The sequence below is a fragment of the Camelus bactrianus genome, chromosome 32, assembly GCF_048773025.1.
Source record: "Camelus bactrianus isolate YW-2024 breed Bactrian camel chromosome 32, ASM4877302v1, whole genome shotgun sequence".
In the NCBI taxonomy this organism is placed as follows: Eukaryota; Metazoa; Chordata; class Mammalia; order Artiodactyla; family Camelidae; genus Camelus; species Camelus bactrianus.
The window spans coordinates 22,365,681-22,385,379 of record NC_133570.1 but is presented as its reverse complement, the minus strand read 5'-3'; the positions used below and the strand labels follow the sequence as shown (position 1 = coordinate 22,385,379).

Sequence of the window (19,699 nt, the reverse complement as noted above, 5' to 3'; positions counted from 1 at the left end):
GGGCCCCTCTGCGCGCCCCCGCCCACCCCAGGCGGACCTTCCGGGTTCCGCGCGCTGGGCCCAGCCCCCGCCCAGCCCGCAGACCCGCCGCGCACGGGCGATTGGACCCAAGTGCGAGGCCCGGGCGCCAATGGGGAGAGGCCGGGGGGTGGGCCGCGCCGCCGGTCGTCAGTCCCAGCGCCCGCCTTACTGTGTACGGTGTCCCTGGCGTCGCGAGGCCGGCCTGCCCCCCACCATGGGCCTGGAGCTGTACCTGGACTTGCTGTCCCAGCCTTGCCGCGCCGTCTACATCTTCGCCAAGAAGAACAGCATCCCCTTCGAGCTGCGCACCGTGGACCTGCGCAAAGGTGGGCCCGGGCCGGGTTTGGCGGACAGAGAAGTCGGAGAGGGATCCGGGAGGCCAAACACCAGTTAGGGGGACCCTTCCCTGCGCCACCCACTTCCTGGGCCTACCCGGAAAATGTGAGCCACCAGGGAGCTCTGAGATTCAGGGATCCCCTTCAACTCTGCTGGGTCCCATAAAACGGACAACGGGGCTCAGCTGACAGCAAATAAAGAGGTGCGGAGACATGAGGAAAAGCAAGACCTGGAGAACAGAGTGGGGTGCACCTGGGTGTAGGGATAGGGGACCCCATGGAAAGAAATGGAGGCAGGAGGAGAGGGGTCCAGGGGGCCGCGAGTGGGGATGCGGCAGAGTGAGTGCCTCCTTTGTGGCCCCAACTGCTGAGTTTCAGCAACCGCAGGCTAAAACCCTCCTCTCTGCTCAGGCCCCGGCTGCACTGGGTCCCCCGCCCCTGTCCCACCCCAGTCCCTTCCTCCTCCTCCAGCTTTGCCTTCACTTGCCTTGCCCTCTGCCTCTCTTATTCCTGCTGGGAAGAGGGGCACACCACCAGGGGTGCTGGGAGCAGGAGGGGGACTGCGGGGCTCCGAGCCCTGTATGCTGAGCAGAAGTGTTTGTTGCTCTAGCAGGTCTCCAAGGCCCCAAGGGCACAGCTGGCATGCCAAGGCAGCTGATGGGTGGGGGAAAAGCAGAAACTCCTTGTCGCTGGGAGAGGGGCAAGTAGGAAAACTCAACTTGGCTGAGCCATCCACCCAATGCTCCCGCTACTGTGGGCCTCGCCAGCCATCATTCCTGTGGACCAGCCTGCCCCTCCGCCTGAATCACCATCTCTTCCCATCCTCCTCTGGGCACTGCCCACGTGTTCTGCCCAGGAGTTACCTTGCAGAATGTGGGGTAGGGGAGAGGGCATGGGAACAAAGGGATGTCCCAGCTGGGCTGTCAGATAGAGGGTGCAGTGGGAGGTGGGGAGGGGAGGGTCCCTGGTGAAAGAACGGTCTGAAGATGGAGGCGAGGGTGTGGTTTAGGTGGAAGATGCAGGCAATAGTGTAGGGCTTTGAGGTGCTTCTCCCTGATCCTGTGTTACTAGGGAGCCACTGAAGGCTGTTGAGCAGGGCAGCTATGACACGTAAGTGCCCCTCAGAAGCTTCTCTCTGGTTGCATCTGAAGGAACAGAAAACACTCATATGAGCTCAAAGCAGAGGTCAGGGTCCTCTGGGGACACTGGGCGGCATCTTTCAGGGGCTGTGATGGGACAAGAATGCAGAGCCTAAAGATGGGGCCATCTCTCTCCCCATTGCCCAGGGCAGGGTGGGCCAAGGGACACAGTGAGGCAAGGGGAAGTTGATTGCTAGTAAGTAGACACCAGGAAAAGGTCATCTGTCTGTATTAGGGGACCCTACCTTCCAGTACATAGGGAAAGGGGCACTGGAGGGAGTCAGAGTCCACTCAGGTGGCCAGCCGCCCCACCCCTGCAGCTGGGGACACCTGCCTGTAAGCTCCTGATGCTGGTGATGGTGGAAAGGCAGTGAGCGGGGGTGCCCTGGCTGGAGCACCTTGGTCTCTGTTTTATGAGGTGGGGATGCTGTGATGGGGGAGGTGATGCCCCCCAGGACTTGGCAAAGGATGTCAATGTCTATTTTGCACCAGCTGGCAGGGCAGCCTCCCCTCCCCACCATTAGCCTTTCCCACACCAGAGAGCAGCGGGGGGCTGGGAAGAGCCAGGAAACTGGGGCCTGGGCCTTGCACTGGGCAGGGTGGGGTGCATGGGCACAGCCACCCCAGGCTCAGTGTTTCCTTCTACTGTCTGCCACGGTGGGCTCTCTGCAGGCCAGCACCTCAGCGATGCCTTTGCCCAGATCAGCCCCCTGCAGAAGGTGCCTGTCTTGAAGGATGGGGACTTCACTTTGACTGAGAGGTAACCAGGGCTCTGGGACTGCCACCAGACCTCACTGGAACCACCTCATCTGAGCTCTCTGTTTTATAGAAGAGAAACCATAGTCCTCAGAGGTGAAGGGCCCTTTGCCCAGCATCCCAGAGAGTCAGGGTTGGAACCCAGGCTCCTGCCTGTGTACCAGTTCACAGGGATAGTTGGCAGAGCAAGCTTCTTTTTAACATCTGTACCATTCCTGTGGTGGTGTGCGGGAGGGGGAAGGCAGGGGTGCAGGGTAAGGGAGCCTCATCCTCCACAGGGCAGCCCTCTGGGCAGACTTGTGCTGAGATGCCCCAGGGGCATCTAGGCTACCCAGTGGCTCTTCTCTGAGCTGCTGCTTCCCTGGGTGGGCCCCGCTTCCAGTGGTTGGACGCCCAGACACATGGATGTTTTCCAACACAGCAGTCCCAAGAAGTAGAAGTCTCTTTAGGGGAAAGTCCAGTCTTCACCCAGGTCATCCCCTTCATCACCTAAGTCACCCCTCCCACAACGAGGGGAACCTAGAACTTTAGAACTTGCCCCTGGAATGGATGCACCCCCCAGAGGACTCCTCTGACATTCGAGCAGAGCCATCTTCCTTCCTGCTGCCCCTTACCTGAGCCCAGTGTTGCCCAGCGTTGGCTGCCTGTGGGGACCCGCCTGGGGCAGCGTGTAATCTGCATCGCTCTGAGTCTTCTCTGCCCCGAGGGAGGTCCTTTGCTCCCAGCAACCTGCAGCTTTCCTCCCAGGTCGCCCGGGCCAGTGGCAGATAGAGGTTTTCTGTCCTTTTGGCTGAGGGGTCCAGCTCTTGGGGTAACCCAAACTCCTGAAGGCCTTCCTATGGCCCCAAATTCCCACATTCAGTGTCCTTCCAGGTCCATCCTCCTCCCAACAGCGTGGCAGCCCTCATAACCCAGGACAGGAGGAGAGCCTTTTCTGTCCTGTTGGTCCAGGATCCTGCAGCACCCCAGTGTTTCCAGCAGGATGCTTTAGGGAGAACAAAGGGATGATAGGAAAGCCACTTTGCACAATCAGGCCATGAGGGGGTCTGAATGTCGGGCGATGGAAATGGATGCAGGCTGGAAAGAACTGAACTTCCTTAAGGCTCAGCTTTGGTGCCACCTTCTCCAGGAAGCTCTCTCTGGTCCTCCCATCAGAATCTATCTCAGAACACTTGGCAGAATACTCTGTCGTGGGATTTTGCCTGGTGATAGGATGAGCTTGGTTATTAGCCTTAGAGAGATCTCAGCTTTGCCACCAAAGGCAAGTCCCTTCCCTATTCTGAGCCTGGCTTCCTAGTCTGGAAACTGAGCAAGTACCTTGGCATGTGGTCAGGAAGATTAAGGAAAGGACTTGGTACCGTGCTTGCCCCTACCCATCACATCCTCCCCTCCCCTACAGTGTGGCCATCCTGCTGTATATGACCCGCAAGTATAAGGTCCCTGACCACTGGTACCCCCAGGACCTGCAGGCCCGAGCCCGCGTGGATGAGTACCTGGCGTGGCAGCACATGGCCCTGCGGAGAAACTGCCTCCGGGCCCTGTGGCATAAGGTGAGTTGCCCCCACCCAGGTGGGAGGGGTGAGGGCGTCACCCCCAAAAGGGCACCATCACATTCTTAAGTTTGAATAGCTTCTATTGGCCTGAACTTGACTTCCTCAGTCTTTCTTCTGTTTGCCCAAGCTGCTGTGAAACCCATCTTAGACGTTCTTTATTTGAGAAACGTATTTTTCAGTTCTAGAAATTCCATTTGGTTCTTTTTAGCGTTTCCATTTCTCTGCTTCAAATTCACCATCTGTTCGCCATCTAGGGGTAGTGGGGAACAAGGAGTTTATATTCCTTGATGATTTTAACGAGAAATAAGATTATTTTCTTTCTAGTGTTGTTATGGTGGGAGCAATTGTTTTTTGTGGCCGTTGGTGTCCTAATCAGAGGTGGAACTCCTCGGGGGAGGGTATAGCTCAGTGGCAGAGCACATCCTGGGTTCAATACCCAGAACCTCCATTAAAAAAAAAGCTATTAAAAACAAAAAAGAAGTGGAATTCCTCATTTTTTGGAAAAGTATGTGGCTAATTCTGGTCATGACTTTCATTGTTCTCTTTCCTATAAATTTTTTTAATATAAAAAGAAACATTAAAGAACAAAAGTCAAAAGACCTCTTTGTTGCCTTTGTTCCCTCCTGAAGCCCCTGGGATCAGGTTCAAGTCCTTCCAGTTCATGGCTTTCTACATTGTTACATTTATGTGTATCCGTAAATAAGGTTTTGCTTTGAGTGCTTGAAATTTTATATAAACGCTGTCATACCATTCTGCAACTTGCATTTTCTCGTATTCCTGTGGGTGGATCTAATTTATGTTTTTCCAACTACTCTATAGCATTTCCTTATGTGAATAAATCAGAATTTATTTATTACCCTTTGATGGTCTTTTACATTTAAAGAGGAATAGAAACACTTTAAAACCATAAGAACTTTGGAACCACCACATCATAACAGAAGGGAAATGTAGACAGTCTGTTGCAGGGGTGAGGCAGATAATATAGACATTATTTATATTAGAGGTGGGCCAGGTGGGGCTGGGCGGACTGATGACGTTGTACCCCACCCCTCCCACCCCCAAGGAGCAGCTTCTCCCCAGCAGCAGGCTTAGATGCTGAGCAGGGAAGCCAGGTAGGAATTCTGGCTCTGTGTGGCCAGCACTTTTATGTTAAAAAAAAGCTGGAAATCTGGACTTTTGTTATGAAATGTCTCCACTTTTAAATGTCACCAACTGACCCATAGCTTTAAAAACTCTGCAGCCAAAGGAATGTCATTAGCCCAGCACTGGCCTCCAGGCCACGGCTGGACGATCACTGACCTTGTCTACCTTGTTTGGGGGAGAAAACTGAAGCCACTAGGGCGTGTGTACAATCCTAGCCCTATTTACCTTTCCAGAGTCTCAGGCTCCCCAGCCACTGTGTCCCCTGACAGCTCTGTCAGGCCTGAGATTGTTGATGGCTTTGCCCTAAAATGCCCTCCCCCTGGGATCCTGGATGCCACCCTTTCCCGCTCTCCTCCTTAGTAGCTCATTGGGGCAGAAGACATCAGTTCCATGCTTGACTTAGTCTTTTCTTGGCTGTGCCATCTCAGGCAACTGATCGTCCCTCTCTGGGCTTTACTTTTCCCCTTAGATGAACCGTGTACTATTATTCCTATTTCATAGATGAGGACACAGAGGCTCAGAGGGTTTGGGTGTTTTGCTCTCGTTCACGTAGTTTAGAAGCGACAGAGTTGAGACCTTAAAAGCTTAGCCTCCTGGTTATCTGGTTGAGGTACTGATTTTACATTGTGGGGAAAGCAGTTAAAAAATAGGTTGTTCCTAAGCCAACCCCGGCCCCTCAAAGTATTAAACTCATTGTTCAGATCTCAGAGGGGCTTGTGTCCTTCTTCAGATGCCCAGGGCTCAGCCAATCAGAGACTGTGGAAGCAGGAACAGTTCCAGGATAAGGAGTCCTTTAGGAATTTCCCTGAAGGCCTAGCCAGGCGGTGGAAGAAAGATGCACAGAACCAGGAAGTGGGGGGGGGGGGTGTTGGGGGAGGCCTTCCTGCCCCGAGGCTGGGATGGCCCCTAACCCCCTTTTGCCTGCCCGCCCACCAGGTGATGCTCCCTGTTTTCCTGGGTGAGCCGGTCTCTCCCGAGATGCTGGCGGCCACGCTGGCAGAGTTGGATGTGACCCTGCAGGTGCTTGAGGACAAGTTCCTCCAGGACAAGGCCTTTCTTGCCGGGCCCCACGTCTCTCTGGCTGACCTGGTAGCCATCACAGAGCTGATGCATGTAAGTACTGTGGGCAGGGGTGCCGCTGAAGTCCTGCTCACACTGCCCCACCTGGGTGGGACTGTGCTTATGTGTGGAAACCTTCCCAAACCAGGCAGATGCTGCCATGCTTGGCTTCACCCATCCACCCCTATCCTATCCACTCTCTCCCTATAGCCTGTGGGTGCTGGCTGCCAAGTCTTCGAAGGCCGACCCAAGCTGGCTGTGTGGCGCCAGCGTGTGGAGGCAGCAGTTGGGGAGGTCCTCTTCCAGGAGGCCCATGAAGTCATCCTGAAGGCCAAGCACTCTCAGCCTGCAGACCCCACCATAAAGCAGAAGATGATGTCCAGGGTGCTGGCCATGATCCAGTGAGCCTGGAAGCCTTTCTCCTGTTCTACCCTTGGCAGTTCACAAAGCACCTTCATTTCCAATGTCTCATGGGAGGGGGACCTGGAGAGCAGGAGTGACTTGCCTGAGTCCCACAGCACCTTTGCTCCCTGGGCCACGTCCCCTCCCCACCCCATCTTCACAGCTGCCTGAAAGTCATGATTAGCCCTGATCTTGTCTCCTTTAACGACTGCATTTTCTTTTCAGTTTGGGAAATAAACCTGGGCTCAGCCTGAGCCTCTGCTTCTAACTCTAATGTGTGATTTATTTGACCTCCTTTTGCCCTGGCTGTGGTCTTGGCTTCTATTCAAAAGACAGCCCCCTTTCCTAGGCCCTGTGGGTCAGCTGCCCCTAGCCCCCAACTATGGCTTCCAAGAGTGAAATGAACAAATGCCTTCTAGTTCTTAGAGAAAGACAGCAGGGGTAGCAGCCATCCACATGTGTTTGCTGCAGGCATACTGATCCAGCCTCCTAGGACATGGCCCTTTGGCACCAAGGACTGTAAATCATGAGTCCTGAGGAATTGGTCAGACAGGGAAAACCCAAGTAACTCTTGGGATTAGGACTCAATCATGCAGGGCCTTAAATGCCACACCTAGGAGCTGCAAACCATAAACAGAAACAGAGTGCTCAGACTGCCTTTTGGAATAATATTCCGGCTGCTGGTGGGGGTTGGACTGGAGGGTGGCCCGAGAGGGAGCAGGGAGATTAGATATTGCAGTAATCTGGCCAAAAGTGACTGTGGAGGAGGGCAGTCCACTGAAGGGGGTGGAGAACATGGCCTGCCCAGCCTGCAGAGGGCTTCAGCACTTGGCCAGGAAGGTGCCCTCCTGGGGAGACAGGTCTTCCTCATAGTGGGAGCAGGGGGCCCAGGGAGGCCAAGCTATTCTCAAGTTTTCCAAAATGGATCCTCTTGCCAAGGGGCTTTCTCTGAATGTTGGGTTTGGGGCCAGGGTCTTTTTACCCAGGAGGCTCTCTAAGAGAGGGGGCTTGGGGTTGGGAGGATTTGGCCCTGCAGAGGAAGTGCGGGGGCTCCAGGCCCCTCTGCAGACCTCTAGATGGGCCCCATAGGGCTTCTGCTTTTCTGGAGGGATTAGTTGGGAGCGGAGCGTAAAATAATTTGACCCCGGGGATTGGGGAGGGGCATCCTCCTGGGGTGTGGACACCGCCCAGACACCCTCCCCAGCCTCCATCCTGGGCACTGGGCCCAGGGGCTGCTGCTCCTTTCTCCTCCTCCTCCAGTTGTGTTCCCCGGGGTCTCTGAAGTCCGTCCTCCCTCAGCCCCCTCCCTCACTGGGGGAAAGGGGCTTCGGCCAACTGCCTGCAGCGCAGCCCTTTCAACCCTAAATTCACTGAGGGTCTGCGCTGCAAGCGCCCTTGACGCCGTCTCCCCGGTACCATCCTCCCGCCCCATTTGACGCAGGTAGGCACTGTGGTCCAGGGAAGGGGAGTGACCTGGCGGCGAGACCCGGGTCAGAGTCCGTCTCTCGGTGTCCACTCCGCCAAGAAAGAGACTTGACGCGGGGAACCCCGGAGAGGGAAGGCGGGGGAGCAGGGCCGCTGATGATTGGCCCAAAGTTGTATGACGCAGTCCAATAGGAGGGGAGGGCGTGGCCGGGCTCGGGTCCCTGCGGAGCGCGGCCGCTGGCTGGGTCCCTGGCGGTTCCTGCCCCCCCGTTCCTGCCCCCGGGCCCGTCCACCGCCCACCGCCCGCCGCCCGCCGCCCTCGCCCTCGCCCTCGCCTCTGCCATGGGCCTGGAGCTCTACCTGGACCTGTTGTCCCAGCCCTGCCGTGCCGTCTACATCTTCGCCAAGAAGAACGGCATCCCCTTCGAGCTGCGCACCGTGGACCTGCTAAAAGGTGGGTCCGGCAGGCAGGCTCGGGGGCTGGGCCCCCGCTTCCACACGGACCCCCGCGCCACACGGTCGGGCGACCTGTGCAGACAGACGGGAAAAGACAGACTCCCGTCGGAAACCGTGGTATCGCCCATTGGTTGTGTATTTTCAGTGTCTCGCCCTTTGCCTAATGAATACTAACCGTTCTTTAATATACAGGTTAAGAGGGAACAGAGCAGGCAGAGAGCAGTGGGGGTGTGGATGTGTGGGAAAGTGTAGGGAAGTGGAGGAAGGGACCCGATACCTCCGTACTGGGGCTGGGAGAAAGCAATGAAACTGTCTCCTCCTTCCCAGTAGAAGCAGTTCCCCTCTCTTGAGTTTCTGCATCTGACGACAGGAGAAGGCTGTCCACCTGCATCTGGTCTCCTCTTTACTCCTACCAGTGCCTGCCTAGGTCCCCACCACTTCTACAGAATCCAATGGCGGGGGCAGGGTGCAACCGGACAGCAGGGCAACCTCTGGGTTCAGAGACCCTCAGGCAGGCCAGGAGGGAGAGCCCTGCTTGGCTGAGCCTGCCCACCTTCTGCCTTTGGTGCCCCAGCCTGGACCACCAGCTGCTTGGGTGCCACTTTGCTTTGCCTTTTCAGCCCTCTTTGGGGGTGGGGGCTGGGCAGAGGCAATTTCTTCAGGGAGAATGTGTAGGGGTGACTCAGTTCACCCAGGAGAAGGGCAAAGAGGCCAGAAGGTGGTCCTATGGCCAGGTTGGAGCCTGGCTCCACTGAGGCCCCTCAATGCCACACATTAATTGGTGTATCCTCCGCACTGGCCCTGGCTGAGGAGGTATGCAGAAGTGAGTCAGACCCAGGAACCCCCCTGGGGGAGGAGCCTTGAAGGTTTGGCACAGGAAGGAGAGAAGAGCTGACCTGCCTGATGCTGAGTGGCTGAGAAGGGAAGGGATTGCTGGTGAGAGTGAGGATTGCGGAGGGCTGGAGCTCAGGGGTGTGGGCGGCTCACCCAGTTGAAGTAGAAACATGAATTTCAGGGGACAAGCCTAGAGCCCAGGGAGGAGGCTGGAGTGTCTGACGTAGGGGTGGAGTTGGGTGGGGCTGGGGGGGTTACAGCTGCAGGAAGTCACCCTCCCCTCAAGCCCAAGTGGAGATGCTAATTGGCCCAGGTTCCAAAGAGGGTGGACAGAGAAGGGTGGACCTCTGGTGGGCTCAGTGTGTGTGATTCAGTGACCAGCAGAGTGGCCTCCTCTTCCCTGATGCCCCACCTGGAGAGAGGCCTCAGAAAGCTGGTGCCTGGACTTTGGGGGTGGGGTAGGAATAGATCTGAGAGCTTGGAGTTCTCCCCACCTGCCTCACTGGTCTCTCCCACAGGCCAGCACCACAGCGATGACTTTGCCCAGGTGAATCCCCTGAAGAAGGTGCCAGCCTTGAAGGATGGGGACTTCACCTTGGCTGAGAGGTAATAGGTCCCTGGGCTGCTGCCTGGCCTTGTAGGGCCAGTAAGCCATCTGTGTGTCCACTGTTGATGGCTTGGATCATGGCTTGTGTGCCCTGAGCACCCTGAGCACCTGTGCTGGTCCCAGGGTAGAGTGGGTTGAAATGGGCAGAGGTGCCCAGGACTGGGAGGGGCAGCTGATCTTACTCCTGGTGCTGTCCATGCTCTGGATATTTTGGGGAGTGGTACTGGAGTTGCTTTCATCCTTCAGGACCCAGGTGGGCTCCCCTTCCTAGTGGAAGCTTTCTCTGAGCATGCCCCTATTTTCTGAAATCCCATGGCATTTTGTTTTTCACTTGGTGCCCTCAGGTCAGATCATGGGATGGCCCAATGTAGAGATGTGTGATCCTGGGCAATCAGTTGACCTCTCTGAGCCTCACAGTCCTACTCTGTACCATGGAGATGGTGAAATGCTTCACCTACGGGAGCTGGGGAAAGACACATGAGGGGCAGGGGCCTGCCTCACCCAGGGCCTGGGCCCTGTGGAATGGCTCGAAAGTGACTAGGGCATGTCCCCTGCACCCACCACATCCCCCAGTGTGGCCATCCTGCTGTATCTGAGCCGCAAGTATGAGACGCCCGACCACTGGTACCCCCAGGACCTGCAGGCCCGAGCCCGCGTGGACGAGTACCTGGCATGGCAGCACACGGCCCTGCGAACTAGCTGCACCAGGACCCTGTGGCAGAAGGTGAACCACGGGGGGAGGGGGCGGGGGAGGGAGCCCTCCCAGGATGCTCGGGGGATGGTGCTTTCTGTCTAAAACATTCCATTCAGACCTGAGACTTCAGAACACCAAATTCTAGAATGCCAGAGACTCCCTAGTCCAACTGGCTTGTTTCCTAGAGGGGAAACCAAGGAACAAAGCTGGGAAGTGACTCCCCCAATCTGCCTTGATTCCTGAGCTGCTGGAAATTAATCCCTTTTGCACATTCCAGGCTGCCTGGGAATACTGCCTTATGGGGGAGAAAAGAATTGAACCCCCCTTTGCTACACACATACTTTCCAGATGGAGAGGTGTTCAGGAAAAAAACCTGGAAGAAAAAAATGTTAATCTGACTTCTGGATAGGCAAGAATTTATAACCCTAATAACAGTGGGAGACTTAAAAAAAGACTAATCAACTTTACACAGTGAAATTTGTATATGGAAAAAAAAAGAATTAAACTTAAAACAGGTAAAAAACTGGGAAAGATCTTGGCAGTTATGTTAGAAAGAAGTAAAATTATTTTTTTAAGTTTTTAAATAGATTTTTTTTTCTTTTGGGGGTTAATTAGGTTTATTTATTTATTTGTTTGTCTGTTTATTTAATGGAGGTGCTGGAGATTGAACCCAGGACCTAGTGTATGCTAGACAGGCACTCTGCCACTGAGCTATAACCTCCCTGCCAAAGTAACATTCTTAATATTTAAGACGCTCTTAGATACCCATCAGATAATGACACAGGAGAAAAATGGGCAAAGGAAAGCGGCAGAGATGTAATTGAAGGACAGAGACAAATGGTCAATAAATGGATGAAAACGCATTTAACTCCAGTTAAATCAAGTCAGTGCACATTGAAACAGCATGCAGATACCATTTTCACTTACTAAACTTGCAGATGTTTTTGGAATGTGAACTCTGTGTTATTACCCAAAGAGCACTTACACAGTGCCCGGTATACAGCAGGCGCCCTGTGTGTGTGAGGAAGTGTGAGCTGGGCCTGCTCAGGCCCTGTCAGAGGTATACAACCACCATTCTGGAGGTCCACTTGGCACAGAGGTTTCCACAGCTTTAAAAGCTGTTCTGGGGGAGGGAGCCTGGTGCACTGGAGGGCAGAGTGGGGAGAAGTCGAGGAGAGTGGGTGTAGATCTTTGTCATTCAGTGTTGTCCATGGACCAGGAGCTTGAGCACCACCTGGAAGCTTGTTGGAGAAGCAGTCTCAGGCCCCACCCATGTGTACTGATTACAAATGTACACCTGGGGAGGTGGGTATAACTCAGTGGTAGAGTGCATGCTTAGTATATGGGAGGTCCTGGGTTCAATCCCTAGTACTTCCATTAAAAAAAAAAAAAAGAAGGGATTGTATACTTGAACCACACCCCAGAGGGATTTGCACACACATTCCAGTTTTGAGAAGCCTGGCATGGAGTGGGAAGTGAGGGCGGGTAAAGGATGGCTGCTGCCTTGTATTGGGGCTTTTGTAGTGAGGGCATGGGAGCCACGGAAGGCTTTTATGTAGGGAGAAGATATGGGCAGACTGGCATGGCAGAAGGATCCTTGTGGCTGCCCAAAGTGAGGACCCAGGGCGAGGTGGAGGCTATCTGTGTCTGTCTAAGAGATGAGTCCCTGAACCCTTCTCCACCTGCCCACTTGCCAGATGATGTTCCCTGTGTTCCTGGGCCAACGAGTGCCCCCCGAAATGCTAGCGTCTACTCTGGCTGAGCTGGACAGGTGCCTGCAGCTGTTTGAGGACAAGTTCCTGAAGGACCAGGACTTCCTTGCCGGATCCCACATCTCAGTGGCTGACTTGGTGGCCATCACAGAGCTGATGCATGTGAGTGTCATGGGGTGAGGTGGGCCACTGGGCAGAGGGGCATCCTGGGAGGGAGGCAATGGACCAGCTCAAGTTCCCTGTTCTGACTGGGGGACCCCGGGTGGGTCACTTCCCCCTCGGAGCCTCAGTGTCATCATCTGTAAAAAGGGGTTTCAGAACCCCATCCTGCAGGGATATTGAGGGGCTTCCCAGCATTTCCTGGATGAGAACCCCCAGCCCATCACATGTGTGGCAGAGGAGGGGAAATCCACCCAAGGGAGGGGTGGGATGAGGTCTTGCTGCCCTGGGCTTGGCCGGGCCCCACCCCTCCAGCTGGATCTCTTTCCCTTTAGCCTGTCAGCGCTGGCTGCCAAATCTTCAAAAGCCGGCCTAAGCTGGAGGCCTGGCGCCAGCGTGTGGAGGCTGCAGTGGGGGAGGGTCTTTTCCAGGAGGCCCATGCAGCCATCATGAAGGCCAAGGACCTGCCTCCAGCAGACGCTGCCATGAAGGAGAAGCTGAAGCCCTTCATCCAGCTTTTGCTGCAGTGAGAGTGGCGGGCCTGCAGGGCAACATCGGTGGAGCTCTGTCCTCAGAATAAAGAAATGGCGCTGCCTCTCCCTGGCTGTGAGCAAGACACCCTGCAACGCAGCATCGGGTCCACAGTGCCCTCCACCCATTGGTCCTGCGTTCCTTCTTCCGTCTGTCTGCTTACTTCACCCTTACCCTTTGCACGCTGACTTTCGTGTGATCTCTGGAAAGAGCTTTAGTAAACACAAATTTGACCCTGGCCCTCTCCTGTTTGAAACTTTCCCTTGGTGCCTTACTACTCTGAGACTAGGAGACAAGTCATTGAATTTTGCATTCGAGGCCTTGCCACCCCCCCCCCCCCCGCACCTCCTCTGGGGCACCTCCTCTGATTTCCCATAATAGCCCATCATTTTCCTGCCATGCCCCAGCTCCCAGCTTCTCCTGGTCTTGGTGCAGGCTATTTCCGAAGCTTACAGGGTCTCTACTCACCTTTTTGCCTGGTGCTCTTCCTGGTCTTTTGGCATTTGTTACCATGCCCTTCTCCAGGGAGACCTCCTCAGCCCTAGGCCAAGTCAGGTGACTTGGGCCCTTCAGCCTCAGTGCTTCTCTCTCTCAGGGAACCAGGGAGCTGGTTCTGTTACCAGGAAAAGGAAAACAAGAATTACCTTGGTTCTTAGCCACCTAAAAAAAAAAAGAATTTTTGACGAGAGACAGAGTGATATAAGCAAGATTTTTATTACTGAAGTAAAAAAAATAGTAAAAGTACCCTCCCGAGAATGGGAGGTGGTCAATCCAAGAGAAGAAAAAATGGCACTGTTCCTTTGTTTTTCCTGTTTTTATATCCTAGTTTTGTGATTGATTGATTGATTGATAATTCAGGTTCCCTGTGCTCTGGTTGATTGACAGCTCAGGTTCCTTGAGTTCTGGATTGTTCCTTTCCCCTTCCTCTCCCCCTGCCCAGTGCTCATTTCTATCTAAACTGCCTAACAGTTCCATGCCCCCTGGGCTGAGCACATGTCACAGTTGACTTGGTAAAGAGATGTCTCAACCAGGAATTACCTCAGTCTCCTGGATTTGTCTCCTCCCTCTGGGGTGACACTGTCTCCCATAGGTGGGGTACAGAGCTGGTTCATAAACCTCCTTGCAGGGAGGGAAGTCTCAGGTTAGTTCCTGGCCCTCCAGGTGCTGCTGAGAAGCCTTGCTCTTCCATGTCTACTTGTGACCCCAGCATTGTCTTCTACACTCTGGGTCCCAGACTTGCCAACTGTCCCCTAGGACAGTCACAATCTATGTGTCTTATGTCATAGACCCTCTGATATCTGAATCATCTAATCAACTGCTAAGGGGACAGTGTCACGGACAGATAGAGCCTCTCGGCCTCCCTGCCTCCCATGGAGGCTCCTTTAGTATGCACACTTATATAGAATTTTAGATGTGTAATTGAAATTTTTCATATACACCCACACAATTTCAATTATATTTTTCATTTACAATTCAAAAAAATTTGTAACACTGAGAGTACAATTTTAGCATAACACTGAGAGTACAATTTTAGCCATGTCAACAGGTTTCCATGTTTTAAAGAACATTTTTTGTTTTGCCTATAAAAGTATAGGGTCCCGTAAACATCGCTGGTAATTCTGTTGCAAAAAAATGTGTTACAGCTCAGCTGTGACAAGAACCTGGATCCCAGGGAGAAACCAAGCAGCACTCAAAGACAGTTGGAGAACTCAGATTTATTACACCAGCAAGCCCACAGAACTAAACACTGCAAGCTCTGGACCCTGTTTGTAGGTTTACACAGGCCTTTTTTATAGGCTGCCAGTTTTACACTTTGCAACATCATATGCAAATAAAGTATAACAGAAGCTGACCAACCAGGAACAAACTTTGTAGAAATAGACCAATCAGAAGTGAGAGAGATAACCAATCAGGAGTGAGCTCCATGCAAATGAAGTACTACAAATGGACCAATCAGAAGTTAGGGAAGTGGACCAATCAGAAGTGAGAGTAATACCCAATCAGGAGTGAAGGAAGTAACCAATCAGAAGTGAGCTCAGGGAACCAAGAGAATTTTAGGTGTAAATTAGCCGCTTTAGAGGCAGTAAGTGAGATAGAGCCTCTGGGCCAGGGAACAGGACGGTGCTGGGAGAAGAGCAGCAGCCCTGCCTAGGGGTCCTGCTGGTCTTTTTATGGGGCTTCCTGCCTCAATTCCACTGGAACCTGGCTCTCACCCTGCCTGGTGGGCGGTCCTTCACCGTGAGGTAAGGGTCCCACAGGCAGAAGAGGCCACAAAGGCAGATACCTGCGGGGCCCAGGCAAGGATGCAGTGAGCCCAAGGGTCTCTGTGCAGCCCACTCGAGCCCACACGTGTCACTAGGTCTCCTGATCAAGAGGAGCGCGGATTCCCACATTGAACGTGAAATTGTCTATCTGACATGGAGGCAATTCATTCAAAAACTTTTGAGCCTCCGTGACAATGTAACGTTATTAAGGTCGAGCCTGGGAAAGGCCACTACGGGTGTGTGTGTTTGGGGGGGAGTGTTCAGACGTCCATCTAAATTTTGGCTAAGAAGCAGACTACCGCAGCAGCGTCGGAAAACCACCGGAGACAAAAAACTGCTGACAAGATGGCTGGAGCGTGGGCGGGCCGGGCCGTCTGGTTGGGGTGGGGTTACACGAGAGGGCGCGGCCACAGTACTTCCGGAAATCCGCGCCAGCGCACGCGGGGGCTGTCTTCTGAGGCCAGGGTGTGGCCTGGTCAGCCAATCGGGGATGCGTGCCTGCCCAGCCAATGAGGAGCCGACATCCGCGGCGCCCCGTCGCTGCTCCTTATTGCTGGATCCTCCTGAACACCCGCCTGGACTCCGGGCGTCCTTTCTACCCCACAGCCATTTGCTTGCCTTCCCGCAGACATGCCGTTCGTTGAATTGGACACAAACTTGCCCGCTGGCCGCGTGCCCGCGGGACTGGAGAAGCGGCTCTGCGCGGCCATTGCGACCATCCTGGGCAAACCTGAGAACGTGAGCGTGGGCTGCGGACCAGGGGGCGGGAGGAGGCTGAGGGGCAGGGGCGGGCTTTCCCCGCGTTCAGCTACCCCACCGTGACCCCGACTCTAACGTGCCCGCCCGCGACTCGCCAAGTTCTGACCTCCTGCTGTCCAGGACCCCAAGGCCCCACCCTCCACGTCTGCGCCGTGCCACCTTGCCCAGCCATGACCCCGACGTGACCTCTAAGAATCCCGGCCCGTGCTCCCAGCCCAGATCCCGCGGGGCCCACGCGTTTCCACCGCTCCTCAGTGCGATCCTGGCCTGCACCAGCTTAAGGGGAAACTTTTGTGTCCCTGAAGCGCGTGAACGTGGCGGTGCGGCCCGGCCTGGCCATGGTGGTGAACGGCTCGGCAGAGCCCTGCGCGCAGCTACTTGTCTCCTCCATCGGTGTGGTGGGCACGGCCGAGCACAACCGCAGCCACAGCGCCCGCCTCTTCGAGTTCCTCACCAAGCAGCTGGACCTGGCCCAGGACCGGTGCGTAGGGGCAGGGAGAGGACCCCCTTGGGACTGATGCGAGAGCCAGGGCAGGGAGCCCACCTCAAGGCTCCTCCTAAGGTTAGGGAAGAAATAAATTACTCAACCACCCGCAAGAAGGGTTTGTGCCGCTGGGCCCCTCGACACCTCGGGGCCCCTGTGGTGGGTCCACCTTGATAGTGGTAGCATTATTGAATGAATTCCTGGCTCTGCAGTGGTCCCTGTGCCACCTGGCCAAGGCGTGGCCTCTTAGACCTCAGTGTTTCCATCTGTGAAGTGGGAAGGCTCTCCTTTAATCACTCCCTGGGACGCTGTATGGGATGGCACTGTACCTGCCTTGGCACCTGGCAGAGTAGGATGTCATTACTCTGACAAAACCAGAGCCACTTATCATCTGCCTTCAGGCTTCTCCACATGTTAGGAAAACAGGAGTAATTTTCTAGAACTTCTCCAAGCTGGTCAAAAGGAATTTTGGGTATGCCCTGAGGCTGTGAAGTTTGGGCCTATGGCCCAACCATGTCCCAGGTCAGGTTCCCGGGAGGGCCATGGAGTAGTGTAAAAGCATTGGCTTGAATGTCTAGAGACCTGGGTTCTTGGTACAGTGCAGCTGGTGGACCCAGACGAACCTGGAAGTGAACCATCTCTGGTTTGTAGCCTTCTGTTTTGTGAGTAGAGAGGCATGGATTAAATGATTCCCAAGAAGCCCCTACAGCTCCCAAACCTAGGATTCTGTGGCAAGGTTAAAGTTTCTCACTGGGTGAAATATATTCCCGAGCCAAGTCCATGCCTACAAGGAACTAAGTGCATGAGAAGCTTCAAAGAACCTTACAGAATGGAGCCTTTGTTGGCCCAGAAAGGCTGGTGAAGACTGGTCACTCCGAGGGTGCTCAGACCTAGTGCTCAAGCTGGGTGATGATTCTAACAATGATAAGTAACATGTAACATACCAGGTGTCAGATCCTCTATGGTAACTCACATGCATGATCCCATCTGATCCTTAGAAGTTTTGTCCCCCTGTCCATGATGAGGCGGATACCTCCACTATGCTTGTTTACAGATGGGAAAGCTGTCTATGTGAGGTTGTCAATATACCTCTCTGGCCCAGGCAATCCCAAGTGTTCTGTTTCTTCACAAGGAACTTCCTATCACTTCTGTGAGAGGGGCACATTCACTCCACAGACATTATTGGGGAGATGGGGGTCACTCTGTGCCTGGGCTTCTTGAGCCAGGCTTTGGGAAACTAGGTGGCTGGGGGCACTGCACATGCCCCCAGGGAGCCTGCAGTGTGGAAGTGGGGGGCTGAGCCCACAGACAGAGCCTACAGTGACCACAGAGGCTGCTGTGTTGAGAATCTGTCCTGGGTGGGATGTGCAGTCACCATCCCGCCCCCACATACCCACTTCCCTGTTGGGGGCTGGGGGGCAGGCATTAATGGGATGAAGCAGGCTTGCGAAATACCTGGTGGGCTAAGGCAGGCTGGCCTGGGAGCCCATGGTGGGAGTGCCTGGCTAGGGGTCTTGGAATATGAGGCAATAGCCAAGGAGCTGATGACATCTTTTTCTCTGTCTCCTGAAGGATAATTATCCGCTTTCTCCCTTTGGAGCCCTGGCAGATTGGCAAGAATGGGACAGTCATGACTTTTTTGGTTGGCATGGAGGATGTCTAGAGTCTGTGAGCTGGCAGCCCCTTCCAGAGATGCCTCCTGGCAGTGAGGGCCTGGTGGACACCCCCACCTGTTCTGTGCAGCCATGCCTGTGAACTCACTGTCCTCTTCCCCATCATCATGACAAATAAATGAAGAGAGCTTTGTCTTTCAAACATAACTTCTTTACCTCCCTTTTACCCTTCCCTGTCATTCTGGGGTACCCTGGGCAGCAGGGCTGCTTTAGGAGGTGGGGACCTTCGGGAACCTGGGAGGTGGGATGTTTCTGTCTCAGGGCCGCCGTTTCTACGTCTTGTATTTCGGCTGCTCAAGCCTGAGGTTGGAGAGCTCAGCTTGAAGACCCTGTCCTCCATGTCCAAGTTCAGCCTGGTGGGGAGGGGCTGGCAGTTGGTCCAGCCCGGGCCTTCCTGCAGACTCTGCTGACCAGATTTCCTGACCTCAGCCTAGGCAGCTCCCTGCCCATGGACTGCTGTGCCCAGCAGGGGAGCAGGGCAAGCTGGACTTCAGGGACCTTCCCTGAGCGTTGCCAAACTCCATCTCCTCCCATGTGTCTAGCTGAGAATTCTCTGTAGCTGTGCGAGTTGTAAAATTTATATCCCAGAATGGCAAACTTGGAAATGCAATGTCTGCCTCTGGAAGTGGAATGAATGGGACCCCCCCCCAACCTAAAGACCATATCATGCTTTCACATTTCAGAGGATATACAGGTGGGGTGGGGAGGACCCAAAGGAAGTCTCCTTTTCAGTTTCCTTCCAGATGCAGTTTACATCTCTCAGATGCTGTGCTTCCCTGCAGTGAAAGCCTCGATCATCCCATCCGTGTTCACCAATGAAATACCAAACTGAGATTTTCAGGCTGTGCAGTCCACCTAGTTAATAAGTTAGTTTTCAAAGGAATGTTCCTGTGCGTGCTCTGTTTGTATTTGACTGCGACCGAGGACTCACTAAAAGCTAGAGCTTGGAGTTCCTTCCCCTGGCTCCCTGTCCTAACTGTTTCTGCACTCATTCCTTCTGCTTCCCAAAGGGGCTCAGGGAATGTTTATGCGTTGAATATAAATGAAGAGTTGAAGTGCCCAAGGAGGGATTCAGGACTATAAGGTGACAGCCTCCAATGTGGTCTCCCCAACTTCAGTCACTCATCCGTGCTCTAGTGAGTGATGTCATGTTTGCTGTGAGGACTGGCCCCTCTGCCCACTCGGGCATTATGTCTCCCTGTTGTGGCCTCGAGCTTTGTCCCCTGGTAAGACGGTACTGCAGGAGGCTCCCACAAGGCCCGCACTGTTTCTTGCACTGTTTCCCGACTGTAAATCCTTCCCGCACAACACCTTGCTGCTTGGCCCTCCTTCCCCATCTTTTTTCTACTTTCACTCCAGAGCACCTTTAAAGACACAACTCAGGGGCGGGAGCTGCATCCAAGGCTGCAAGTCTGCAATCACGAAACTTCAAAATCATCTGTTTATGCTGTTCACCTCCCTCCCCCACCCGGTTTTCTCCCTTCAAAATCAAGGTTGGTGACAATTAGTTTTGTACCTTATGGTATATCATTAAAGCTTTGCCGTACTGAAATGAGCCTACAAGTTCTTCACCAAGATTTTACAATCCTTAAGTAAAGAGAAAGCCATAACATTCGTTCTTATTTAAATCATCCTGCTGGACTCAAGCACTATGAGCTTCAACCAGTGGGACCCCTTCCCTAAAACGCTTAGC

At 54.2% G+C, this 19,699-nt stretch overlaps 3 protein-coding genes across 6 annotated transcripts; all 3 read left to right on the top strand.

Moving 5' to 3' along the window:
• The first annotated feature begins 20 nt into the window (after positions 1 to 20).
• Positions 21 to 6,676, top strand: LOC105069337 (glutathione S-transferase theta-1). Of its 4 annotated transcripts, XM_010955447.3 has the most exons (5): positions 66 to 347; positions 2,168 to 2,255; positions 3,651 to 3,801; positions 5,884 to 6,060; positions 6,217 to 6,676. In XM_010955447.3, the coding sequence occupies exons 1-5, from the start codon at positions 131 to 133 to the stop codon at positions 6,409 to 6,411; spliced, it is 828 nt and encodes a 275-aa protein (XP_010953749.2). In that variant the 5' UTR covers positions 66 to 130; the 3' UTR covers positions 6,412 to 6,676. The 4 variants fall into 4 exon arrangements, with proteins under 4 accessions (XP_010953751.1, XP_045372986.1, XP_010953750.2 ...); XM_010955448.3 differs by lacking the exon at positions 2,168 to 2,255 and having other exon boundaries at positions 65 to 347; XM_045517030.2 differs by lacking the exons at positions 3,651 to 3,801; positions 5,884 to 6,060 and having other exon boundaries at positions 35 to 347.
• Positions 6,677 to 8,110: 1,434 nt separating this feature from the next.
• On the top strand, positions 8,111 to 13,064 carry LOC105069338 (glutathione S-transferase theta-3). The gene is made up of 5 exons (XM_074355985.1): positions 8,111 to 8,287; positions 9,642 to 9,729; positions 10,304 to 10,454; positions 12,122 to 12,298; positions 12,631 to 13,064. Exons 1-5 carry the CDS (start codon positions 8,176 to 8,178, stop codon positions 12,823 to 12,825), a joined length of 723 nt encoding a protein of 240 aa, XP_074212086.1. The 5' UTR covers positions 8,111 to 8,175; the 3' UTR covers positions 12,826 to 13,064.
• A 2,542-nt stretch (positions 13,065 to 15,606) lies between these two features.
• Positions 15,607 to 18,153, top strand: LOC105069336 (D-dopachrome decarboxylase). Its single transcript, XM_010955446.3, has 3 exons — positions 15,607 to 15,828; positions 16,155 to 16,330; positions 17,906 to 18,153. Exons 1-3 carry the CDS (start codon positions 15,721 to 15,723, stop codon positions 17,994 to 17,996), a joined length of 375 nt encoding a protein of 124 aa, XP_010953748.1. The 5' UTR covers positions 15,607 to 15,720; the 3' UTR covers positions 17,997 to 18,153.
• The last annotated feature ends 1,546 nt before the right edge of the window (positions 18,154 to 19,699 follow it).